Source organism: Amblyomma americanum, chromosome 10 (genome assembly GCF_052857255.1).
Source record: "Amblyomma americanum isolate KBUSLIRL-KWMA chromosome 10, ASM5285725v1, whole genome shotgun sequence".
Lineage (NCBI taxonomy): Eukaryota > Metazoa > Arthropoda > Arachnida > Ixodida > Ixodidae > Amblyomma > Amblyomma americanum.
In genome coordinates, this window is record NC_135506.1 from 141155015 (window position 1) to 141182944 (window position 27930).

A 27930-nucleotide genomic window follows, 5' to 3' on the forward strand; every position below is an offset into this window, starting at 1 on the left:
GCATCACCGCCGGAGCACGCCTCTCCGCGCGCGAGTTGGAGGGCCACGTTGCGCTTTCGCAGCTGAATGCCCTTCCGTCTCAGGTGAGAGACGACCTCGTCTCCGATGAGCGATGTGCTCGCGCCAGTGTCGAGCAGTGCTTTGAACGTAAATCCTGCGATTGCAAGTTCTATGAACGGAGCACTCACACTGCTCGGTGTTCCGACCCTGAACAGCGAAGGGGCCGCGATTGCGGCTGCATCGCCCGGTTCCGCCACGGCCGCCGGCGCCATTACCGGCGGCCTGCCTCGTTTCCCGGCCCGGCAGGGCACGCCCGTGCAATGTGACCCGCTTGGTCACAGTTGAAACAGCGCACAGAGTTCCGTGTATGGTACAGGGACGGACGAGGCTGCTCTCGCGCACGGCCATCCGTGAGCGCGTTCCGAACCGGCATTTCCACCCGGTGACGCTGTCCGTCTGGAGGCGTAATCCCTTCGCGATCGTTTGACCGACCTTGGGAATCTCTGTCGGGCGGTTGGCGAGAGGCTGACCAGACTCCCGGCCGTGTGACCTCTGTTGCCCTGAGCCCGTATGAGTAGGGATCCAAGGCGCGATCCGAGACTTCGAAAAGCGCGCCATGAGCCGGTGCCCGAGCGGACTCGCTTCGTGGGCGGGTGCTGCCGTTCCAGGCGCAGCTGGGCTCCAGTGATTCCGATGGAGGTGGTGGGGGCCGGTACGCGCGGGCTGCCGAGATTTCGGCTTGCACCCGGCGCGCCTCCACAGCTAGCTCGTTCAAGTCTCCGCAGCGATTTCCCCGCAGATAGAGAGCAAACGTGGGGTGGCTCTGTCGGACTACCCTTTCCACTCGCTCCGCGTTCGAAGCTCCGGGATCGGCGTAGTCGTAAAGCTCCTGCATCGCCCTGACGTACTCGACCAGAGATTCGTCAGGGGCTTGCGTGCGCAGCTCCAACTCCCGCCGCATCCGCAGCTGGTAGTCGTAAGGAAGGAACTCCTCCCTGAACATCCTGCGGAAATCGGCCATCGTGCTCGCGGTGTGGCCGACCAACCGGTACCACCGAGCGGCCTGATCGCCGAGCGCAACAGGGATCACTCTCCGAAGCATATCACGCTCACTCGTGCCTGTTGTCTGACCGTACTGGTCGAGAGCCAGCAAAAAGTGGTTAGCGCTCGTTTGATCGCTGTAGCCACTGTACTTGGGGATCGGAGTTCCGATCCGCGGGCTGGGCTGTGCGGATTGCAGCGCTTGCTGTAACGCGCTGGCCAGAACTTCGGCGAGATTTCCCTCTTTGTTGTCGCCATCTTGCCCCGTCAGCCGCACGACCAAGCCAGACGGCAAGGGTCGCAGATCAAGATTCCAGCAGCCAGCGACTTGGGAGAACCCAATAAACGTTTGGCCCCGGGCAAAGCGTCCTGTTCCGTGCTGTGTTTATTTCGCATTTCTGCTGCGCCGCCGTGAGAACGGCCGCGCGTGGTGTGCGATACCGGGAGCTCGGAGTTCACGGCCTAGACCTCAAAGGAGGCTCGACGGCTTAGTAAGAACCCCCACCACTGGCGCCCCACGTTGGGCGCCATTGTGGAGATACGGGGGGACAAACCTTTCGCCCCGCCCGCACTCCCACTCCGCGGATGCAGCGTTCCCGCTCGCTATCCGCGGAGGGGTTCGTGCTCGAGGGACAAAGGGAAGGGACGACACAGCGTTAACACTCATATGCTATTTATTACACCTGCAATTAATACACAGAGTGGGCCAGCTAGCTACAAAACATCAACGAGGCATTCCTCGGAAATAGAATGCTACTTAAGAAGGACTTCCGACTTACCGGCTGGGGCAGGGGCGCGACTTCAGAGGTATCGGCGGCGAACGTTTGTATGCGCCGATAATGGCGGCCGGGTTCTCCCGTGCGCGCCGCATTCTTGGGGCAAAGCCATTCCCTAGCATTTGCTGGGGAAGGCGACCAGAGCGCGCGTTTGCTGCGCTCGCTTCGCTGCCTGGAACCAGAAGTCCAGCGGCAAGGCACAACGGATCCCCGTGCGCCTGCCGCGGAAGGTGACGAGAGCGTGCGGCTCCAACCGCTCACCACGCTGGCCGGATCCCGAAGGGCCTCTCTCCGGTTCCGCAGAATTCCGCGTAACCTACGAGGTGGCGCTCCCGTCGCCGTTCCCTTTCCCCCATGAGGGAGACCTCCCTCCTCGCCCAGCCGGGGGCTGTTCGTCCCGACGGCCGACGATGAAGATGGGCCGCATCGAAACGGAGGGGGGAAACAGGTTCTCCACAGGATGTCGTCCTTCGGTGGTCTGTATGACTGTGGAGTAAAATCTGCTGCAGGAGGTCAGCCATGAAAGCTGTACCCCTGTCGGTGATTAGGGTCTCCGGGGCACCGTGACGCAAAACGATCTGATGGATGAAAAAGTTTGCTACGTCAAGGGCTGTGGCACTTGGCAGAGCTGATGTTTCTGCGTATCGGGTCAGATAGTCAGTTGCCACGATGACCCACTTGTTTCCCGAATGAGAAAGAGGGAATGGGCCCAGCATGTCCATCCCGATCTGCTGGAAAGGCCGCGATGGTGGTGCTATAGGCTTCAAGAATCCAGCAGGTTTTGTTGAGGGCACTTTGCGACGCTGACAGCCTCGGCACGTTCTGACGTATTGTGCAACGTAGGACTGAAGGCGGGGCCAGTAATACTTCTCTTTGATTCTTGCAAGCGTGCGGGGTACACCCAAATGTCCAGAAGTCAGTTCATCGTGTGAAGCTTGAAGGATTTCGTCCCTTAGGCTCGTCGGTATAACAATAAGGTATTGCTGATTGTTTGCGGCGAAATTTTTCTTTACGAGGACACCATGGCGAACGTAGAGAGACGCTACCGAGCGCTTGAAAGCCTTCGGGACAGTCGGGCGGGTCCCGTTAAGAAACTCAATGAGGTCCCGAAGTTCTGGGTCGGTGCATTGTTTGTCAGCAAGGCTCGTTGCACTGATCGCATTTAAGGTGATGTCGTCGTCGTAGTTTCCGTCCTCCGTTGGGGATTCGACGGGGGCACGCGAGAGGCAATCGGCATCCGAGTGTTTCCGGGCGGACTTGTACGCCACTGTCATGTCGTATTCTTGGAGGTGCAGACTCCACCTGACAAGGCGGGCTGATGGATCTTTGAGGGTCGCAAGCCAACACAAGGCATGATGGTCCGTAACTACAGTAAAACGGTTTCCATAAAGGTAGTTAGCTTCAGCGCGAGACAAAGAGCGGCTGGCGTAAGTGAGGACTCGCTCTCTACTGCTGTGGATTCGAACCAGAACGGCACCCAGGCCTACGTTGCTTGCGTAAGTATGAAGCTCCGTATCTGCGTTTTCGTCGAAGTGAGCCAGAACTGGAGGTCCTTGCAGGTGGTGTTGAAGAGTTTCAAATGCGTGTGCTTGAGGGGCATCCCACGTGAAAGGCGTGTCTGTCCTTGTTAAACGGGTCAGGGGCTCGGCGATTTGAGCGAAATCTTTCACAAAGCGACGGTAGTAGGGACATAGTCCTAGAAAGCGGCGGACTTCGTTTTGGTCCTGCGATGGAGGGAAATTGGCAATAGCTTTGGTTTTGTCCGGGTCCGGCGAACTCCCTCGCAACTGACGACGTGACCCAAGAACTTTAGCTCAGTGTAAGCAAAGCGGCATTTCTCATTTTTTAACGTTAGCCCAGAAGACTTTATTGCTTGCAGCACAACTTCAAGGCGCCGAAGATGCTCCTCGAACGTTGGGGCGAACACAACAACGTCATCAAGGTAGACGAGGCATGTCTGCCACTTCAGGTCTGCCAGAACTGTGTCCATCAGCCGTTGGAACGTCGCGGGTGCAAATGACCCCCAGCAGTACGAAGCTGTGGGCCCGTCCAAGGTGTGGTCACCTTTCTCAGAGTCGCGGCAAAAGGTCCACTGATTACCGAGTAGTCTGCGCCGGTGTCCACAAGTGCGGTGACGTCGGTACCGTCGATTGAAATGTTCAGATCAGCAGTTGTAGTCGCAGGTGTACGGGAACGTCGCGGAGTCCGCTCACGGCAGTGGTGCGGCACCAGGCGGTTTCGTTGCGGCGAAGAATTGATGCGGCGAGGCGTGTTATTGGTCTGGTAATCGTCGGTGCGTCGTAAAAGCGGTCGATCATGTTTGTGCAGCAGTGGAGGATCTTGGACATGTCGCAGGTGAGCAACCTTGCCCCCAAAGGTTGCCGCTTCTAGTTTTCCCGACGGGTACTAGGAGACCTTCCACGCGAAATGACGGCGGAAAAACGTCGCGGAGACGAGAAACGACGTGGAGACGGCGATCGGGCATAGCAGTGTGGTGCTTCGGGTGTCGCGGCCAGGTAATCGCTTATTTCTGGAGGCCATTGACCACGCTGCGGTCGGGGCGCATCGACACGATATCCCTGCAGACCCATACGTCTGTAACGACAGTTGCGGTAGACGTGACCGGGCCCGCCGCAGTGATAGCACAGAGGGCGATAATCGGCGGTACGCCAGATGTCGCTCTTCCGAGGGAGAACCTGAGAAGGGTGAGGTGGGTGTGGTTGGCGGTGAATGTGGCCAGGTGTATCCGGGCGACTTGGAGGCGGCGGTGGACGGCGAACGGCTGCGGCGTATGTCATCATCTGGGGTGTTGTGTTCGGGTGAAGAGGGGCTGGCGGCGTGAGCCCCTGTTGGACCTCTTCACGAATAATGTCCGAAATGGAAGAAACTTGCGGCGACTCCGGGGCTGGAAAGAGCTTTTGAAGCTCTTCGCGTACGACGGCCCGGATGGTTTCCCGAAGGATGTCGTGGCTAGAAACATCGACACCGCTGGTAGACATCAGCGACGGCGGACGCTCGTACTGTCTGGATCTCATGTCGAGCATCTTTTCCATCGTAGTGGCTTCGGAAACAAATTCGGCGACCGTTTTGGGCGGGCTTCGAGCTAACCCAGCGAAGATCTGCTCCTTGATGCCCCTCATAAGAAAACGCAGCTTCTCCTCTTCGGACATGTTGGGATCAGCCCGGCGGAAGAGCTTCGCCATGTCCTGGGAGTAAACGAGGACGGTCTCGTTTGGTAGTTGGACGCGTGTCTGGAGGAGCAGCTCGGAACGTTCTTTCCTGATGACAGTGGTAAAAGCCTGCAAAAACTGAGTCTTGAAAGAGCCCCATGTTGTTATTGTGCCTTCTCGATTCTCAAACCAAATACGAGCTGCACCCTCCAGTGAAAAAAACCACGTGCTGCAGCTTCGAGTCGTCAGCCCACCTGTTGTATTGGGCTATGCGCTCGAACTTCTCGAGCCAGTCCTCCGGGTCCTCACCTGGGAAACCTTGAAAGGTGGGTGGTTCGCGTGGCTGCTGCAGCGCGACAGACGGCAAAGGGATGGCATCCGGCATGTTGACGGGGGTGATTGTGGGCACTGATGGTCGCGCTGAGGTCAGTTTCCTGGCGGTCGGACGAGACTGCAAAGGCCCGAACTCTGGTTGCAGTCCTTGCAGCCGCCGGCTACTTTGATGGGTGGGCGTAACTTCGACTCTCAAGGTGTCAAGCGGGCTGGAGTCCCGGCTTCTTGGAGTGGTCCTGAGTATGGAGTGCACTACCCAGCAAAGCTCTACCAAAATGTCACGCTTGAATGCGGTGATCACTGAACACAGGAATGCAGGATCTGACGAACGTCTGCACCACAGCTCAAGATCGCTGACCCCTCCGCTTACTCTTCTTCGAGACGGCGCGTGCTCCAGGTCAGCGCTAAGCGAAAATGCGGAATGCACTGTGTCAATATATATATATATATATATATATATATATATATATATATATATATATATATATATATATATATATATATATATATATATATATATATATATATATATATATATATATATATATATATATATATATATATATGGGCATGTTCAGATAAGAACGGTAATCGAGGTCCCATGACCATTTTTTGTTTTCAATTATATTTTTATATGTGATGGGTATATGTGTCCACACAAAGGAATGAACCTTAGTTTTGCAAGGAACTTCGTAGTTTTCTCGGAAAAAAATCGTATGTCACAAGAGGTTGAGAATGTCGTTTTTGCCACTTCTCAAAGTTGCAAGTTTGGAGCATCACTGCATGCACAATAAATTGTTTCCGCGCATACGTATTTTTTCAGTACTTTATTACAACTTTTGCTATACGAAGAAATAAAAAACATTTTCTTGCTGTGTCAATCTTCTGAGAAAAAAATCGCAAACTTCGCTTCCGGAGCTGTGCGGTGCCAAAAAGGCACTTTTGAGGGCAACCTTACGGCAAGATGCGCAAAAATCTCCCGACTGAATCTTTTTCTCTGTATTTCCCAGCTACTTTTAATCACTTCAGGCAAGTTTTGTAGCTCTACACTTGACCTATATTTTTCAATATGGCCTCAAAATTGGCAGAAGTTCAAAAACGTCAAAAAAGTGACAACTTTGACTTGAATTTTAAAAAAAACATTATCATCGATATTTATTAAAATTTGCCCTAATAATACTCAATACTTCATAATTTTAAGGCATTAAAAAGTATTGCATTATATTGTTTTAAAATATGAAAATAAATACAAAAGGGACTTCATGATTTCAATCCCTACGACTGCTCAGTATTCCCTCTTAGGATGCGCAATCGTCAGAAGCTGGTTTTAGTATTGGTATTTTGTAAGTAAATTTTAAACGCTACAGTTGCTGAGCTCATAAGTGTAATTTGTAAGCATTTTTTTTCTATTATTATCAAATGTCTAAAGCTCCTATTCGCTTTCGTACTGTTCTAACGGTGGGACCTAAGTTACTGTAAGCATATTTCAGCACGTTATTTTGGAGTGACGTGTGTGTAGGAGTTGTTTATGCAAACAATTAATGCACCCGTCGCACTCTCAAGGTGGCTTTAACTGCTACCGCCTCTCCAGGGATGAACCGCGCTTGGCAGCCGCTCCTATAGCTATATAACGCCCGGCGCGACCCTGAAATTCACAGCATCATATGTGCCGCCGCCGCACCGAGGCTTTAGCCGCCGCTATCATCTTTTCATCGCAACGCACCGAACGCCTAGCAGTTATGCCTCAGCCTTCGACCTTCGACCGAGATAACCCTTGTGAGCGGATGTTGTTCGGATCTCGAGTTTTGTGTGTCGTTTTCCAGGCCTGGTAGGCCCAGTGGGGTCGGTTTCTGTACTCACGTGTTTTCTCTGCGCTGGAGCGCTCCCTCGGCAAGCATACTTGGTATCTCAGTCTCAGCTCGTACGCCAGACCGAAAGAACATCAGTGTCGACGGTGGGCAGCCTGTGTTAAAAATCCATTCATCTGTCCATCTCCTTTTTTTGGAAAAGCAGCTCTGGGCCCTGCATCCGTCACCTGCTCTTCTGTCTCGCGATAATCTCCGGAAGCGGTGAGCCTTTGCATTCATGAAGAGATTTCCGCGGCGAACGTTTTGTGCCGACTACTCAAAAAGGCACGAACAGAGAATTGAAAAAGGACGTAATTTTCGCAGTGTAAAGACACTCAATGTCGCTGCTCTCAAAAAAGTCCTACTTCCCGAAGAAGCTCTCCGAGTACGAGAAAGTGACTTCATCTGTCAGAATTGTTACCGTCGGTTCAAGGAAGACATAGATAATATGCAGGCAGAGTCAACCGAAACATTAGAAGAATTCCGCCCTGGGGAAGAAATCGTAGAAAATTGAAATTCAAGTGTCAGCCTTACCTCCGAAATCTCGCCCCTTTTGCCACCGAGCGCTCTAAAAAAACGTCTCAGACTTTCCTATGCAAAGCGAAAGCAGGAAGAGGTGGCAAGAGCTATGGTGACGAAAATACGATCGGGGATACAGGCAGCATATAATGTCCCCGAGACTTCGCGTGCGTCAGAAGAAAAGTGTGCTCAATGCAGCAGTTGGGAGAACAACCTACATGCTGCCTACAATAGGTGTACGTCCTTTCAAGAGCGTTGCCAGCTGCTGACACTGCTACCACGCAACCTAACCGTGAAATATGTGCAGGAAGTTATTCCAGAGGTAACGAGGTACGTTATCCAAAAATCGAAGAAGATGGTGGATGAGGAAGGCGTATGGTCAACACAGGAGAGATATACAAGATGTAAACTACAACAAGAAGACATTACCACCGTTTTAGAATATTACACCATGGATTAACTCGATTGCTCTAGACAGACTCCGAACAAAAAGGATGTTGTGAGAATCGAAAAGGAGGGAGAGAAAGAATGGATACCTAAACGCTTCATGACGCGGTCCTTGCGAGAAGCATTCCGCCTCTACAAGCAAGCTCACCCTGCCTCCCAGGTTGGCCTCACAAAATTCATATCCTTGCGTCCTAAGTGGGTGAAATGCTCGCCACAGTGGCAAGTGTGTGTGTGCTGTGCAAACTTTCAGTTGTGCCTCGTGGGACTGCAGAACGCGTCCGGAAGGTCGCTTTCTCCCGAAGATATGCAGAGCCTCTGCGTATGCCAGGAACCTACTGCGTCGTGTTTCCTTACGAATTGTGAGCACTGTCCACAAGATGGCATTTTCACTTCGAAAAATTTTGAAATGGCCAGCGAGGACGAGGTGTTGATTGCTTCATGGGAATACGGTGAGCTCGTTAAAAAGACTCTGACCGCTTCATCATTTATGAGAGAATTTCTAAGAATGACCATGAAATGGATTCCCCACCACTATATTAGATCTGGGCAAGCAAGAGCAATACATGAAGAAAAACACAGCTGCAAGAGAGGTGCAATTGTTTTGCATTTTGATTTCGCCGAAAACTGGACAGTTGTGCTTCCAGACGCAGTACAGGCGTACCATTCGCAGAAAAAGCAGGTGACCGTGTTTACCTGCGTTGTCACGTCAAGAAAATCGACTCGGAACTACGCCGTTATTTCCGACGATATGTCTCATGATTCAGTTCATGCATGCTTGGCTCTGTCAAAAATGAAAGCACACCTCGAAGACAACGCGCCAATCTACACCAAGATAACATATGTGAGCGACGGGGCTCCCGCTCACTTCAAGAATAAATATCAGTTTCATGAGCTACAACGCAGTGAATGTCGAGAGACGAAATGGATGTTTTCGGCCACTGGACACGGCAAAAATGCTTGCGACGGCGTTGGTGGGCTTGTCAAACATCGAGCATCACACCACGACTTGCGGAAGCCTGCAAGTGAGGCCATACAAACAGCCAGCGACTTCGTGGACGCAATCCAAGGAACGCTAAAGAACATCACCATTCTGAAGCTCCCACAGAGGGAGCTTGCAGACTTTTGCGAAACGAAGAAGGAAGAATGGAAAATGTCAAAGAAAGTGCCTGGAGTTCAGACGCTCCATATGTGGAAGTACGTTCAAACAAATGAAGGCAGTGCATCCTACGTGGCCTCCACCGCTGGTTCGGAATGGAAGAGACTGTGATCTGGTTTGTGCTTCGTGCTGGACAATATACTGTGCGCATACCGACTTCAACTGCTGCCGTTAATTTCTTGTTGCGATTTTCTGAATTGCAATCTGCATATAAAGCGGCATCCCATTTGTAAATTGCGTTCCTATAAAAACTCCTCCTGATTAAAAATCTTGCAGATAAATTGTTCCTCTCAGAAGACGACGTTCTGTCTCCTGACATTGCCCTGTAGAACCTTTAAACACAGAGGTAAACAGATGCAGGTACGGAAACGTCGGCTTCAGAAACACATTAATATAAATTTTTATATATAAATTTTTTTCTAAGAACCGACAAATGATCTAATATTTTTAAAAAATCGATTACATACCAATGTACCTTACGATGATAAATTAGAGAATACAAAAAAAACGTTTGACCGCCAGCAGCCAGTTGATCAGGTGAAATAGCGAATTTATTCCCATTTTGACGCATTAGGAACGCCGCTAACAAGCGAGTAGAAGCTGTAAAAACATTCAGGATGGTTTGCATATTGTGGTAAATGAAATGTAACCACGTTCAGTGAGTGCTAAATCAAATTTCTGACAGTTACTATTTCTAAGAGGCAGTAATAAGCAATTCTAGGTAACAAAAACATGAACTCAGTTTTGTATTTATTTTTATACTTTAAAACAAAATAATGCAACACTTTTTGGTGCCTTAAAATTATCGAGTATTGAGTATTATAAGGGCAAATTTTAATAAAACTCGATGATGATGTTTTTTTTTAAATTCAAGTCAAAGTTGTCACTTTTTTGACGTCTTTGAACTTCTGCCAATTTTGAGGCCATATTGAAAAATATAGGTCAAGTGTAGAGCTACTAAACTTGCCTGAAGTGATTAAAAGTAGCTGAAAAATACAGAGAAAAAGATTCAGTCGGGAGATCTTTACGCATCTTGCCCTAAGGCTGCCCTGAAAAGTGCCTTTTTGGCACCGCACAGCTCCAGAAGCGAAGTTTGCGATTTTTTACTCAGAAGACTGACACAGCAAGAAAACGTTTTTTTACTTTTTCGTATAGTGCAAGTTGTAATAAAGTACTGAAAAAATAGTTACGCGCGGAAACAATTTATTGTGCATACAGTAATGCTCCAAACTTGCAACTTTGCGAAGTGGCAAAAACGACATTCTCCACCTCTTGTGACATACGATTTTTTTCCGAGAAAACCATAAAGTTCCTTGCAAAACTAAGGTTCATTCCTTTTTGTGGACACATTTACCCATCATATATAGAAATTTAATTGAAAACAAAAAATGGTCATGGGACCTCGATTACCGTTCTTATCTGAACATGCCCATATATATATAAGTAAAGGTTTGCCGGTGATGTTCGTCCGGTGATTTCCCGAATCTGGATGCACCGCTTGAAGGCTTCTCGACGGTATGACTTGCAGGCGAAGCTATTTAGTGAGAAACGAACTTTTATAGAGGCTATTTACAGATGGGTACAAACAAAAGTCAGTATACGGCCACAACTATCCGCGGCCGGCCTAGCCGACCGCCTGCACAGAGGCGAGGGACACCGCGTCCCAACAGTCCAACTGGCGCGCCTTGCACCAGCTCTCAACGGTCACTCCCTCCGCACTCGGCCAGACCGAGCGCCTCCCAGCTAGGAGTAGCTAGAGACCAAAGCACACGGGCGCAGCTCCCTTCGCGGGTACACCCCGAAGATGCCCGCGCCCCTTTCCACCCGTAAAAATAAACTGCTAACTGCGGCTCATCAGTTTTGACGAATAGGAAAGCTCAGAACTGATGTCAGCGTTTTCCCTTACCCACGAGTTGCTCCCTAGGTGGTCTCGCAATCCGCCAAGGGGACAGGGGTCCAAGGTCGAGGCCGGCAGATAGCCCCGCCGTCCGGAGCGGCGAAGGAAACCGCAAGAACGAATGGGGAGACTAACCAAAAAGGCATGAGTCCCCTTCTAACGGCGTGCACCAAAGCAAAACAAAGTAAAACAAAACCGGACGCGCAGCCTAGGTCACTGCCCTCTCGCGGAATATTCGCAACACATGTACAAAAAGATGCGACAGCGCGCCGAACCTTACAATATATATATAGGGAGTAATTATTCTTTTAAAAGGTATATATATATATATATATATATATATATATATATATATATATATATATATATATATATATATATATATATATATATATATACCTTTTAAAAGAATAATTACTCCCCCACATCCAATATGCCCAGTATGTCCCACAGATACTCTTCATTAACGTTGTCGTAGGCTCCTTTAATATCCAGAAATGCTAGCCATAGGGGCCTGTGTTCCTTTTCAGCAATCTCTATACACTGCGTCAATGAAAACAGATTGCCCTCCAACCTCCTTTGTTTCTGGAACCCATTTTGTTGCTCCCCTAGCACCCCCTCGTTCTCCACCCAAGCCTGCAATCTGTCCTGTGTAATTTGCATCACCACCGTTTAAACCACAGATGTCACTATTATGGGACGGCAGTTACTTACGTCAGGATTGTCCCCCTTTTCCTTATATATCATGCTCATTCTACTTAATGCCATTCATCGGGAACTTTCCCATCTACTATCCTTTTATGCATTGCCTGTATTAATGTTTGCTTGGATTTTGGTCCTAGCTTCTTTATTAAAGTAATCGGAATACCATCTGGTCCTGTTGACGTGCCACTAGGAAACTTCTTTGCCATTTCCCACTCGCCCTGTTCAAGTGAAGCTATTGCAGTAACCGGTCTATCCTCCTTCGATAAATTATGTGCAATATCTCTTTCTTTAAATTTTTCTGTCATCCTTGTTCCTATGTGTGTTATCGCTTCATCCCCTTCTAGTCGAATACCCTGATCTGTAACAATAAACCTTTGTTCTAGCCTAGTCTTATTAATCACTGCTTTTAGACGGTTCCAGAATTTTTGAGCTGCTTTTCTATCCTTTTTATTTACTTTTCACATCCATTGGACACCCTTTCTTCTAATTTTCTCGTTAATCAAATAGGATGCTTCTCTTCTACACTTTATGAAGGTATCCCATTTTCTGTCTACTTCAACTTCTGGTTCCCCCTCTTCTTAGAATGTCTGTGTTCCCTGGACGCTTCCTGACGTTTCTCTATCGCCCTTTTGACCTCCTCATCCCACCAACTTTTGCATTTGCGTCTTTTCCCTTTTAGCTTTACTCGCACCTTAGCTAGCTCTAGCTCCAGTAATCGAGTTAATTTCGTATAAGTCCATTCTGTTTAACTATCCTCAAAAATTACTGTCTCAGTTTGTTTGGCTGCTCCTTCCAATTGCTTTTCTGAGTAAAAATTCCCCGCTGAATATTCATCTCGCTTCAGTCCTACTTTGTTTTCGCTTCTGAAACTCAACTTGATACGCTTGTGGTCACTAGCTAGACTTATGGAACCATGTTCATCTATGGTCATTAGCCCTAATCTATTATACATCCTGTGTGACATTAGTGCATTATCTACCGTCGAGTGCGGACTCCCTGCCTCCCATGTTATGAGCCCTTCACACTTCTCGGTACTGTTGCATAAAATTAAATCAAGCCTGTCACACATGTCCTGCAGCAGGCTTCCTGTCGAATATGTGTACCCATCCAGGTCTTCAATTTGTGCGTTCATTTCGCCTAATATAATTATCTCGCCCTGTCCCCCTAGCTCGTCAATGTCGCTTGCGATACATTCTAACATTTTCCTGTTTTCCTCTTTGGCATTAGCTCCTGTCCACAGGTATACAAAGCCAAGGAGTGTTTGCTCCCCTGCCACTTTTCCTTTTAGCCATAAATGTTCCTTGCATTCCAGTTTCACCCTTTGGAAATTCTTACTTTTATGAACGAATGCCCCAATTCCACCCCCTTTCTGCTGCCCTCTGTGATATTGCAATATTCCCATGCGTAGTCTGGGTTACAGGGTGGTTGCTCCATGTCTCTAAGATGCGTTTCCACTAAACCATGTACCATTAATTCCTCCTGCCTTAAGTGTTCTTCTATTTCCTCCCATTTCAGTCTATTCTTGCAGCCTTGCATGTTAATGAAACATATCTGAATTAACTTGGCCCTGGCGTTTTTGTCTATTTCTTCTCCTATGGTTCCATCGTCCCTTTGATCTTGCTTTTTCCTTCTCTACACTGGTTCCCTCAGAGCTCTGGGTCCCCCCAAAAAAGCTGTTGCCTGGCGACCTATAATACTACCCACCCACTTGCCAGTAGCACCACCGTAGTGAATGCCATCCTGAGCAAAGGGTGGGGCCTCGCCTCATACACATCCCTGTTAACTTCCATTACCCCGTATCTTAGTCGTCGACTCATTATCCTAATTACACGGTTAGCCTCAACGATCCTCCTTTCTGTTTCGCTAGCCTGCCTCTGGACCTCTGGGATTGTGCATATGGTCACATGCACACACTCAGAGGCATCTCTAAGCCTACGCATCCCCACTTCTAGCTGCTCCTCGAGATTCTGGCTCCTCCCCTTCAGCACATCGTTGAGACCAGCATGGATAACGAAAAGGTGTTCGCCATCCATGCTGCGCCCCACCACCTCCTCGGCTTTGGTCATTGCATCTACCATGCACTTCCCTGACTTGGCCTCCACCTGCACCCGCCTGTCCGCCTTCACTGTCGTCAAAACGCCTCCCTCAACCCTCGCTACGTTCGACTCACCGACTACCAGAACCCTCCTCCGCTCTAACCGTTCGCTTCCTGACTGCGACTGTTACGCTCCGGATCACACTACCTGTCTCTCCCGCCGCCTTACGCTACTGTCGCAAGTTTTTACCTTTCTCTCTTACCCACTCAAAGCATGCTGCGCTACAGCACTGTAGGATCGACGAGCCTCGTCCCCCATCTGACAGTGCTCCGAACCGGGGTGCCCTGCCGGCCGCGACTGAGCGCTTCTACCTGCTCTTCTAGCTGGGCCCGCTTTTCCCGCTCCTCCTTCAGCTCGCCCACAATCCGCTCCAACTGGTTGCCATTAGCCTCCTCTCTCTTAAGCGACTCGGCGATCTGAGTTTCTAACTTAATCCGTTTCCCTCGTTCCACCTTCAGGTCCCCTTTGAGTTCCTTAATCGTAGCTGCCCATTCCCCTTTCAACATCTGAATGGCCTCCTCAAAATGCTTACATATCTTGCACGCGAAGCAAGCCCCATCTGCCACGGCTGAGCTCCTGAACTTGGTCTCGTCTAAATAGCACCAACGGTCGCACTCCTGGCACTGCACTAACTCCCCGTCCGCGTCCACCTTGACTTTCCTAGCTTCCCGACCCATCACCCGGCCGACTACGCAACGTGAAAGCCCGCCAAAATTCCTACACAGAAACCTTCGGCACTACGCAACGTAAAAGCCCGCCAAAATTCCTGCAGAAGAAACCTTCGGCACTACGCACCGTAAAAGCCCGCCAAAATTCCTGCACAAAAAACCTTCGGCACCACACAACGTAAAAGCGCGCCAAGATTCCTACACAAAAACCTTCCGCACTACGCGACGTAAAAGCCCGCCAAAATTCCTGCAGAAAAAACCTTCGGCACTACGCAGCATAAAAGCCCGCCAAAATTCCTACACCAAAAAACCATCAGTATTACGCAACGTAAAAGCCTGCCAAAGTTCCTACACAAGAACTTGCGGCACACACACTTCCGCTAGTCTTCCTACCCTTAACTTGGTTTAAAACCACCGCCCGACAGCATGTACAAGCGGAAACACCAAAAAGCACTTAGCTTCGGACGTAGTCGCTGGAGCTCCCAAAAAGAGCGTCCTCCCCCGACGGCGTCACGAGCCAAAGACCACTGACCGACGCGTTGGCGACCTCCAGGGATCAATAACGTCGCACTGTTTTTCAATTTCTTCCCATTTCAGTCTATTCCTGCCGCCTTGCATGTTAATGAAACCTATATCTGAATTAACTTGGCCCTGGCGCTTGTGTCTGTTTCTTCTATGGTTCCATCGTCCCTTTGATCTTGGTTCTTCTCTTTTTTCACTGGTTGCCTCAGAGCTCTGAGCCCCCCAAATAACCTGTTGCCTTGCGACCTATCCTACTATCCTGGGACCTATCCTGGGAACCATCAGCTTCAGCTCTTTTGCCCAGCAGCAACGCTCGGACCCCGACCTAAAAGAAAGTTTCTTCACCCCCGCCTCATTCAAGCGAGGACTTTCTTCCTTCTGTGTACAGAAAGATGTCCTCATGAAGAAGCACTTCGCAGCGAACAAAACAGCCTACCTCCTTGTTGTACCTGCTTTTCTCCGCGAAGTTGTTCTACGGACTTCACACGACGAGTCGACAGCTGGACATCTCGGGTTTACTCGCACTCTGCGCCGCATTCCAGACAAGTATTACTGGCTCCGACTGTCTGCCGATGTCGCACATTATGTGAGAACCTGCCGAGATTGTCAGCGACGAAAAGCCCCTCCCACCCGGCAAGCAGGATTTCTAAACTCCACTGAACCCCCCTCAAGGACATTCCAGCAGATCGGCATGGACTTGCTTGGCCCTTTTACAAAGTCAACATCTGTAAATAAGTGGATCATCATAGCGACCGATTGCGTGGCCCGCTACGCCGAGGCGAAAGCTCTGCCGAGCGGAACAGCAGCAGAAGTCGCTAAATTTTTCGTGGAGTGAATTCTTCTGCGTCATGGCGCCTCCGATGTGCGCATTATGGACAGAAGAACAGCATTCACGGCGGAACTAGCGCAAGCCACCCTGCGTTACAGCCAAACCAGCCACCGGACGACAACTGTATACCATCCGCAGACCAACGGACTGACCGAGCGCCTGAAAAAAACCATCGCCGATATGCTCGCCATGTATGTCGATGCCAAGCACAAGATCTGGGACGCCATCCTGCCTTACGTCGTCTTCGTCTACAACACTGCAGTGCAGGAGACCACTCAGATGCCTTCTTGGCTCGTCCATGGCAGGGAGGCCATGCTTGTGCAAAGTCTGTCGCGTTATTTTTGCAAGACAAGCTGAACCTCTTAACCATTGACGACCCTTTTCAGGTGAAGACTTCTAACCAAGTAATCGCTTTCTTGCAACAAAACCCAGGGAAAGGCTTTTTGGCCTGCTCTATCGATATGAAAGATTTATATTATTCCCTTCCGCAAAAGAAACTGCTGGCAAGCGTTGAAGAATACATTGATTCTTGGTGGGAACAGCCGAAAAAAAAAACAAAACGCAGACACAGAAAGGAACACACAGAACGTAGACGAGGCTGACTGTCAACTAAAATTTTTATTGGAAAATCCGCGCTTTTTGTTTCCTCGACAAAAAGATCTTGCTTTTATCTCCCGTGGGGTTCGTTCAAGAAGGAAATTTCTTTTCTTGATAGAGAGATGGATGGTGTGCTGACGCACCGCTGTCCTGTTTCCCGTATCGCCAACGCCTCAAGTATCTCACGTGTTAATTTGTCTGCATACCTTTTCATGACTTGAACTTCATGCAACTTGGGCTCACACTTGCGCACTTGTTTGCCTTTTTTGTTTTCTTTACAATCTCTGCAATGCAGGGCTAGATTGCTGCTTGGGGCACCTGATAGAAATGATGCATGTTCTCTTATCCTATCATTAAGGCACCTTCCCGTCTGTCCTATATATTGTTTTCCACAGGCCAGAGGGATATTATAAACCACACCTTTAACACACTCGCTGAATCTTGTTCGGTGTGCGATCTGGCATTGCTGCTTCTTTTGTCTGTTGACTCGAGCACACATGCTCATTGCCTTGTTCGGTGCAGAGCAAACAACCCGGACCCCGTGCCTCTTGCCAATCTTCATGAGGTTGTGGGTCAATCCATGAACATACGGAACCACTGCTAATTTCTCCCTTTCAATGCCTTCTTCATGTCCACCTTTCCTTTCTTGCACTCCTTTCACTTTCCGCAGCAAGCTTTCAGCTACGCTGCTAAGCATCAGAACAGGATAGTCCGCATTTTTTAGCCTTTCGATCTGCCGCCGAAAACTTGTCTCCATCGGATGCTCTCACGATTTCTTCAGAGCTGAAAAGAGCGCGGCACTCGATATTGCCCTTTTCACGGTCTTTGAATGGCTTGATGAAAAAGGGAGAAACTGTTTCTTCGCCCTAGGCTCGTACCTCCAACATAAGTGTCCGGGTTGGAATTCAAGGCGTAAGTCCAGGAATTGCAGCGAATCCTTGGGTGGAAGCTCGTGGGTGAATTTCAACTCTGGGCAGGTTTTGCGAAAGGTCTCCAGTACGCTATCCTTGAGTCGCTCAAAGTCTGTTGAATCCTCTGTTCTGCATAGAACCAAGAAATCATCAACATAACGAAAAATCTGTGTGACGCTATTTTCTTTCACAGATTCTTGTATTCTCTTGTCGCATGCGGCCAGGTACAAGTGACTGAGTAGTGGTGCTACCTTAGAGCCGATGCTGACGCCTCTTTTCTGGACGAACAAGGAATCCCCATGAGCGACGATCGTAGAGCCAAGATAAGCGCGCAGCAGCTCTAGGAACCCTTCCACCGACACTCCGGCCGAGTTTTGAAATGAAATAACTCCCTGCTCTTCAATGGTTTCTCTAAGTATGGTCATCAGTTTCTTGTGCGGAATTGAATAATACATTTCTTCGATGTCAATTGAGACCCCGTACATTTCGGTCGTTTTGAACCCTTTTATCTCAGACGTTACTTCTTCAGACTTCCAGATTCTAAAAGGATCTTCTACCCTCAACAGGGAAAGTTGCTTGAACAAGTGCTCTGACACCAGCTTCTGCCACGTGTCTGCTTCTGAAACGATGGCGCGGAAGGGGGTACCGATTTTGTGTGTTTTTGCGTTGAAAAACACCGACAAGGTGCAAATCTTGGTAGATTCTACCTTGGAATACAAACGGCTCATATTATTCTGTTCAAGAAGCACCTTGACTCTTCTTTTAGCTTGCTTCTGTTCTTTCTTCTCGACCTTGCGGAAATTTTTGTTGATGGCTTCTAATGCTCTTGTGTTGTAGCTACCGGAATCGAGCACTACAAAGCCGCCCTCTTTATCTGAAAGACATAACTTTAAGTTATTCTCCTTAAGCTCTTTTACGGTCTTTTCAAAACTATGCTTACAATGTCCGCGTTCCTTTGAACGGGCCAGTGATCTGCAGGTAGGTTAAAATCACCCGCCATAATAATTTGCCGGTCGTGCAGCGCAGTCACGCAGTAAGATAAGTAACTCGGGAGGGGATGACGGTGTGCTATAAACTGCACATACCACAACTACGTGTTAATATTAACTGTTAATATTAACAAATAGACTTTCATGGTTATCAATCTGAGGAAGTATTTCTGTGGTAATCGTGCTTTTTAATATGATAGCAATACCACCGCCCCTTGTTCCACGATCATGACGAAATATCTTGCGTAATGGTGATACCAGTATTTTGTCGCTAACACCATCATGCAGCCACGTTTCTGTGACAACTATAATGTGCGGGTCATACTTGAGGAAAAAGAATTCAAGTTGTTCTGCCTTATTTACTATACTTCTAGATTTTTAGAAACGACGCAGGTGTTATGCCATTCGTTATCAGAAGTTTGGCGTTCGCGGCTGATGACAATTCGTTGATTTCGATTATCATCCCAAGCATAGAAACAGCCATCAATGCTTTACGAGGCGCGTGCTAAGCGCACGCCGCTGAAAACGCTTCAGCCGAGCTTGCAACCAAATCGGCGCGTACCCGGTTCCGGCGCCGACATGCGGACAGTACTCTCACGTTTCCTGTTTCTACAGTTTTTCCAGGCTGTTGGAGCGGTGTCCGGCATCGGTGCCTTGCTATGCACGTGGGAGGTAAGCGGCATGGCTAACACAACAGGACGAGTGGCATTTCTGGAGGAGCCTGCGCAGTTTCATCTTACCTGGCCTTCGTATATAGAATTCCAAATCATCAGCGTCGGCAAGGAGCAGTGCAAAACTACAGCCATCACTATGAAGTGGCCATATCTGCATGCGACGTGGATGCCCTGGGCGCTAGGTGGAGCCGCCGGCAGTTATCACTACTTCGCCGACCGGCAGCCTTCTTAAGCATCGGCCGCACACAGACTTCTTGGGTTCCGGTGCCGACATGCGGACGCTTACGTCTCCTGTGTCTACAGGTTGGTGTGTTTTACTCCTATAGGTACCTGCCGCGGTGGCTCAGTGGTTAGGACGCTTGGCTACTGATCCGGAGTTGCCGGGTTCGAACCCGTCCGCGGCGACTGCGTTTTTATGGAGGGAAAACGCTAAGGCGCCCGTGTGCTGTGCTATGGCACAGCAGATCCCCAGGGGGTCGAAATTAATCCGGCACCACTACGGCACCTCTTTCTTCCTTTCTTCTTTCACTCCCTCCTTTATCCCTTCCCTTACGGCGCGGTTCAGGTGTCCAACGATATATGAGACAGATACTGCGTCATTTCCTTTCCTCAAAAACCAATCATTATTACTCCTATAGGACAACTCATGGCCTTACGAGGTAGGCACCGGAGCCTAGGGGACTATTTTGGGGGGTTGTGCTTTAGTGTATTTCTCTTGTTGTTGGAGCATGTCAATCACTTGATATTTTTGATGGCTTGATGGCGCGCCTACTGCTGTCCGGCGATGTGGAAGAAAACCTCGTCCTCGAACAGAAACGTTGGCTTAGGAGCTTGTTGAAGCAATGGGCTTTGTAACAAAAATACTAGAACAGAACGAAAGTATTTTTAAGGAACATCACTTCGTGAAAATGCAACAGTACGTGACGGAGGGTAAAATCCAGCAACTCACCTCAAAACTTGATAGTTAAATAAAATCCTTGCCGTCGATACCAACAGTCGCGGTGAAAGAATTAGAGTCGCAGAGTATTCAATTAGCAGTTGCAATGCGTAATGTACTAGTTAATCAAGACGAACTGGAGAATCGCTCACGCAGGACCAATTTACTTTTTTATGGTATCTCTGACACTGCTAAAGAAACATGGATGAATCAGAGATGAAAGTTCTCAGTATCTGCGAAAAACACCTGGCCATTAGCCCCGCTGCAATAGAAAGAACCCATAGAACTGGCAAAGAATCCAGTGAAAAGAAAAGGCCGATGACTCTAAAATGTAGTCACTTTAAGGACAAGCAGCGCCTTTTGTCTGGCGCTTCAAAATTTAAGGACCCTGGTTTTTCTTTAAGTAAAGATTATTCGAAGAATGTTCGGCAAGCGAGGAATAAGCTAATTGCCTGTGCAAAGGAGCACGATTTTAAATACTCTTAAACTCGACCAATTAACAATGCAGAGAAAGACCTACGTATGATGATGCTACTGGTTCAATGCGGGAATGTATAGGCTTCTTTGTTGCACCTGTATTGTGTAATACTTTTCTTTCCCAAATGGATCAAGTTTTGCACCAGGTTGTGCCAGCTAGCAACGTTTTTAAAGTGTTCAGATATGTGGACGACTTTTTAATCATATTTTACAGAGGGCGGAAGTTTGAACTTGAAGAAAGTGTGCGCGACGTTTTATCTTTATATAGACAATATAAAAATGCCTTACGTTTTACTTGTGAAGTCCCTGAAGGTAACGTTTTACAGCTTTTTGATCTTCGTATTGAGTTTTGCGAGGACCAGGCTTGTTGGGCGTATGCTCCGCGCGCAAAGAAGGGCCTTCTGCCATATGATTCTGCTCATTTCAAGCTAATTAAAAGGGGGATTGCTTCACTTTGTCTCGAATCTGCCCTCAGAAAATCATGCTGTCACAAGATGCAACTAAGTTTTCAAAACCATTTGGCCAGGCTATCTTCAGCTTGGTTCCTTGGTTCGCTCGTAACGGCGGTCGCTGAAAGCCTATTACAGAAGATGAAGAAAAAGGCTGTGAGAGCTGGGGAAGATGTCCCTCGAGAAGAGGTGGTGCGACTTGTGGTGGTGCCCTACGTGCACAAGTTAGCCCACAACTTGAAAAAGGTCGCGAGCAGGCATGGTGTGCCGCTTGTTTTTTTTTTTCAGCCCCAGAAAAGCTAGGAAGCCTTTGCTTTCGTACTGAAAGAGAACGAAAAGAAGATAGAGGGTGTGGCACTAACCATGGGCGATCGTTCATGAAGTGCGCTGAAGGTGTTGTGCACGAAATTCCCCTCTCATGCGGCTGCTCCTATATAGGGCAAACTGGGCGCGGCGTTAACGAGCGAATCACGGAACAAGAAAGAAACGTTGAGCAAGGTAAAGAAGGCCCAAAAATGCCTAAGCATGTAATGTCCTGCCTGTCAAGCTCTTGTGAGCCATGTTTTTCCTGTGGGTTAATTCTATCAAAAGCCAAAGATACAAAAACCAGGTATTAATTGAAGCTTCTTTAATTTCAAAGAAAAGAATTAAGCATGTGCGTCAGCGACACGTACATATCTTTGTATAAGGCTGAGAACAACTTTTTTAATCATTCGCTATCATATCAATTTTGAATATGATAGTATTCCTTGCGTGTAAGATGGTATATATTTGTCCGTGTTGCCTTCAAATAAATCAGTTGTGGGTGGCGCTCCGTCTCGTCTTTCTGCCTTGTGTTGTCTGTTTTCGCGCCTGTAACCAGCGATATACAGCAAGTGGTGGCCTACTCGTTTCTGCCAGATCTTTTCAGTGGAATTTATAGCAACTATAAGCCTAAGCAATATGCAAAAGAGAGTTTTCCTTTGTGTCACCGGAGGAGCACTTTTGGATGGCCATGCAAGGTATGATTATGTTCCTGTTCCCAAGCTGCTCAGTGCACTTAGTGAAATCCCTAACACTGCAGCTCATTTAGCAATACCCAAATCTGATAACCACACGCCTTCAGCCTACAGTGACTACAGAGACGGTGCGGTGTACAGAGCATACCTTCAAGGTGTAATCCCTGAGGGCAGCACACACACTATAATTGTTCTGTTCTATACCGATGAAATTGAAGTCATCAGTCCTCTTTTTTTTTATTTAGTAATACTGCAGGCCAATACTTTGGCCCAAGCAGGAGGGGCATATCACAAACAAGAAAACACTGAAAAGCGTATACAATGCAACATGAAATGAACATAATGCACTAAAAGAAGCACAAATGATAACGTCAACATCGCTAACTTGCACAAAAATGATTTTGCAATGCAGCCATGAAGTCGTTAGACCGAATTACACTAATGGGAAGTGAATTCCAATCGTTCACCGTTCGAGGGAAAAAACTGTACTTGTAAGCCTTTGTTTTCGCGAAGATCGGTGCAAACAAATACTTATGACTGTGTCGTGTTCTCCTCGTAGAAGGCCGACATACGGAAGCTGGTAGCGTCATATTATTTTTTCCAGAAAGAGTTATGTAGTAGTACAAGACGATTAATTTTTTTGCGTATTTCGAGTCTCTGTATTCTATTTTGTAACATTATTGAGGACGGCGAATCCTTCCTGGCATATTTCCCGTAAATAAATCTCACTGCTTTTCTCTGTACTCGCTCAAGTTCTTTTGTGTCTTTCATGGTATGCGGGTCCCAGAGTTCGGAAGCATATTCTAACTTTGATCTCACTATTGCATTGTAGGCTAACATTTTAGTCCTTACAGGCGCGTTTTTAAGCTTTCTTTTTATGAACCACAATTTTTTTAGCGCAGCTGAGCAAACATCCGAGATATGAGTTGACCATGTAAGCTTATTGTTGAGGGTAACGCCAAGGTATTTGTATTTGTCGACTTCGAGGACAGTTCTATTTCCAAGTTGGTACGGAAAAATGCTAGCAGATTTTTTTCTTGTTACGCGTAAAAGTACAGTTTTTTCCGCATTGAGCTCCATTCCCCAATTGGAACACCTGTCAGTGATTTCAGCAAGGCATCTTTGCAACACATAATGATCATCATAGGACACAATTTCCTTGAAGATAACACAATCATCCGCGTATAACCGAATGGACACATTACCAGGAATAACATCAATCAAGTCATTAACATAAATTAAAAATAACAATGGTCCTAGCACACTGCCCTGAGGGGCTCCTGAGGTGACCTGACGAGCACTGGAAGTACAATTCCTAATATCAACAAACTGTTCTCTGTTTTTGAGATAAGCACATATCCACTGTATGATACCAAATGGGAGTCCAATTTTATCTAATTTATGTAATAGCTTTGCATGGGGAACTTTATCAAAAGCTTTGCTGAAGTCCAGAAAGAGCACATCTATTTGTCCAGAGAAATCAAGCATGCGGGATAGCTCATGTACGGTTGTTACGAGTTGAGTTACAGTGGAGAGTCCTTTCCTGAAACCATGCTGAAAAGGTGATAGTATGCTATGATCTTTCAAAAACTCTTGTATAAAACCAGCGACAATATGTTCCAATAGCTTACAGCACGAGCTAGTAATAGATATAGGACGGTAATTTGAAACAGTTTGGCGGTCTCCGTTCTTGTGTACCGGCACAACACGTGCTTTACTCCAGGCTGATGGTATTGCACCTAATTTTAAGGATAACTGAAAAAGATTAGAAATGAATTCAGATAATTGCTCAGAATATCGTCTCAAGAAAGCATTAGGAATGTTTTCGGGCCCAGCTGACTTCTTAGCATTTATATTTAAGAGCAATGCCAGGACACCTTCGCGACTGATTAAAATATTATCTACCGATAGGCTACTTGTACCGGAAAGTTCACACTGATCACATTCTGTAAACACACTTTGAAAATATACATTGAAGTATTCAGCAATGCAGTGCGCATCCTCTATTTCAATTCCGTTGACGTTAATGCTTTGTATCTGTTGTTTTCTCTGGCTTAGATGCAGCCAGAACTTTTTAGGATCGCTAGAAATAAATTCTTCAAGATTCAAGCTGTAGAACTCATCTCTAGCCGAATTTACCTTTCGTAGTAAGTCTTGTTTCAGCTGCGTAATCTGCGGGGTTGTCGCTTTGTTCCTCTTTCTCAGCCTTTTTATTTTACGCTTGGTCTGAATAATATCTCGATTTATCCAAGGATTTAGGCGCTGTTTTCGAACTACTTTTAAAGGGACAAAGTGCTCCGTACAGTACTTTACAGTCTCCTCAAAACGTTGCCATGAAAGTTCAACATTATTTTCGATTATATCAAGTTGTGTATCTAAATATTCTATAATCGCAACATCATCTGCCTTAGTGAAATCTCTAATTGTTTTAACTGTTCTATGATCTTGGTGCTTCTGCACAGGAACTTTCCAGCAAAAAGATATCAGCTTTTGATCTGATATACCAGGCTCGACCGTTGTTGTTCCATCAGAAAACACTTCGCTCAGGAATAGAAGATCGAGAATATTATTTCCACGGGTATCACTATACACAGCCTGCTGGAGGCCCAGGCTGAACATAATATCTATCGCCAAGTCACCAGAAACCGATGAACCATAGTTTAAACGATTCCAGTTTAGACACGGTAGATTAAAGTCACCTGCTATTATTAAGTTTTTTCCCTTTAGTTTCAGAAGATGATCATACAACTGATGCACAAAAGAGCCATCAGCTCCTGGGGCCCGATATACAGAGCACAAAAAAACGACATTCGTGTTCCTTGATTTGATCTGCAACTGTTACATGAGCACTGGATTTTGTTATGACTGCAATACCGCCACCGCGAGAACCCGTCTTTTCTGTACAGACGATAGTTCGGCGGAACTATTTCGTCATCGCGAATGGCTTCGTGCAACCAAGTTTCCGAAATGATGCAGACATGGGGGTCATATAACAAAAGCAAATCTTCCAGCTTATCTGTTTTATTTACAACACTTTTGGCATTGAATGAGAGAAGCCGGAGCTGGTGCGCCTGCAAAAGCTAGCTTTCGGACGTTGAGCTGTTCGTTCTAGAATTTTGTTTGCGGCTCGGTGTACTATCAGTTCCAGAAATCTGTTTACGGGAGTTGGAGGCATCATCCCAAGAAAAATACTGGTCATCAATTCGCAGCTTATCGTGAATCAGCTGAACCTTTTTTCCTCTATCTTTGTCTGCCTTCGCACTAGTCCAAAGCAGTTTGCGTTTGCGCCGCGTGTCAGTGCAGTAATCATTCTGAATAGAAATGTTTGAACCTTTTAGCTTAAATGCGTTCTGCATGACTGAATGTTTTTCCGTGTAGTCCTGGAAATACACGATAATCGGCTTGCCATCTGAACTCCTCCCAAGCCTATGTATTCTTGCCACCGACGAACAGCTCAAGCCTAATTTATTCAGAAAGACGTCGTTTAAAACCTTGTCACGTAAGAGCGACATAGTTTCATTGGGAATTTCCGGAACGCCAAAAACTATCAGATTTGATCGCCTACTTCGATCTTCAAGGTCGATCATCTTGGCTTTCTGTGATTTTAGTATCTCTTCCATTTTACATACAGTTGTGATCAAGGTAGCAGCTGTGCTCGTATTTTCTTGTACGTCTTCTTCCAACTGAGTCAAACGCTTGTCAAAGCAATCGACCGCTTTTTCTGTATTTTCAAGGCGCATTTTCAAGTCCGCGATATCATTTCTTAATGCCTGTTGTCCTTCTATCAAGGATTGAAACATTTCTTCAACTGTTGGCCCAGGATTTTCCTCAACACCGCCACACAACATCAGTTTGCAGGAGCAAAAACAATCATAGGCTATACTTATACAAAGTTGAGGGCAAGGCAGAACAACTAAAAACCTATTGTCACTACGAAACGAACAGTTGTGACCAACCTGTACAAAGAAGATGAGGCGCATGGTGAACGACCTGCGCCAAGCGCTTTCGCCGTGCCCACTGAAGATCCTCGGGTGCGGGACAGTCTTTATAGGGGTAATGGCCGGTGACGTCACGAATCCATGGCTTGGGAAAGGGGGCGGTTCGATGATGACGTTGAGTATCCGAGCTTGATTGCTGACGCTTGGTGTTGTCGATACCGGCGTTAGCGTGGTTGCAGGCGATAAACCTTGCGCTGACAGCAGCAGAGCCTGTACAAAGAAGATGAGGCGCATGGTGAACGACCTGCGCCAAGCACGAGCGAAGCCAGGAAAACACAAGTTGCTTGCCATCTACTGAAGCTTGCTCAGACTTCATGTCAAGCACAGATCAAAACTTGAAAACATTTACTTGATAATGCTTGTCCGCTATATCTATGTGAAGAACCATGGTTTGGAGAAAGTGCTGCAACCACTGCTAGATGATATGAAGCAGCTGTACACAGAAGGTCACAACTTTTACTTCGAAGGACAGATGACATGTGCCAAAGTGATTGTATTTTGCTTTGCGGCGACAACCTATCATTGAACTGATTGGGCGGGTTCTCTTGCTCTCTTAGCAATTAACAAGTGAGCAGATACTACAAGTTATCTGTGAAGGACCTCTAAAAATAAACCAGTGAGACAATGTGCCAGCCACGAAGATTAAGCAGCCACCCCTCACATCTTCGGGCAGTTGCATTGAATCCTGCCAACAGGCGCTTGTATGGCGTGAATGATGCCTCACCTCTTTTGCAGTTGCCATAACATTTTGATGCATGACATTTTGGAAAGTGGTGCAGAATGTGTCCTGCGGCATGTTCTGAAAGCATTGCTTTCCAGCGGTTTGATCTCTAGGCACAACCTTTATGATGATGATGATGATGGCGATGATGGATTTTTACGGCGCAATGGCAACTGTAGCCAAAGAGTGCCATGGCACAAGGTGTTTTCGATTATTCAAGGTGGGGTAGAGATCCATTTCCCAAGCATTTTACCCTAAAGAAGCCGTGCACCAGGCAGGGGACAGCTTGTATTATTGTTTCACCTGTGGGTACCCGGAAGCACTGTGTATCGAAACACGCACCTACCTTGATGAGGTGCCTTCCTTCGAATATGGACCAAATGATGTCAAAAACAAACCTCCACCAATCAACTTCGCCTTGATTAACAGCAGCTCTACATTAATCGGGACTACTGCTAGCAAGTGGTGCCTCATAAGATTATTCCCTTTGATTTTCGGAGCAAGCATTCCAATAGGAAACGAAGATTTCGAATTGCTCATAGAATTTTGTGAAATTGTTGTTTTTCATCGAAACTGACACCTCGGCGCTTTCTTTGTCTGCTTAGACATGCTCGTGCAAACGTTCTTGACATTTTTCGCTGAAATATATGGTTCTGATGCAATAACACCTAAGCTACACTGCATGGTGCATTATGGTAGGTTTGTGCCCGAGGTGGGGCCTTTAAGACATTTCTGGACAGTTGGATTTGCGGCAAAACATCAAAGCCTCAAGAAGCTGGCTGCCTCTGTCAAGAACCTCAAGAATCTTACATATACTGTAGCAAAAAGGCACCAGTTGCGCCAAAGTTATCAACCGCACAACGCTCCGCTATACAAAGAATTGAAAACATCAAGAAGTAAGCCTGCCGATTGAACGCGCTCCCTGCCTGTGCCAGGAAAGTGCTGCCAGCCACAGTCTGTGAGGCCAAAAATGCCACTGTTGATCGATGCATGCACAAATCTGGAAATGTTTTGGTCGCTACAGGAGACGATGGCCCTAAGCATTATCAGATCGAGCTTTTATTAGTGGCAAGAGGAGTTCTGTACATCCTTGCAAGAACACTGCTGGTCAAACAATTTGACCGCCACAAGTACTGCTACTACGTCGTTAAGGTCAAGTGAGCAAAAAATCTA

General features: G+C 47.3%; 1 protein-coding gene across 1 annotated transcript; it reads right to left on the reverse strand.

Moving 5' to 3' along the window:
• Nucleotides 1-271: 271 nt before the first annotated feature.
• Nucleotides 272-13681, reverse strand: LOC144108740 (uncharacterized). Its single transcript, XM_077641905.1, has 2 exons — nt 13600-13681; nt 272-1299 (listed from the first exon to the last, which is right to left on the reverse strand). The coding sequence occupies exons 1-2, from the start codon at nt 13679-13681 to the stop codon at nt 272-274; spliced, it is 1110 nt and encodes a 369-aa protein (XP_077498031.1).
• Between the last annotated feature and the right edge of the window lie 14249 nt (nt 13682-27930).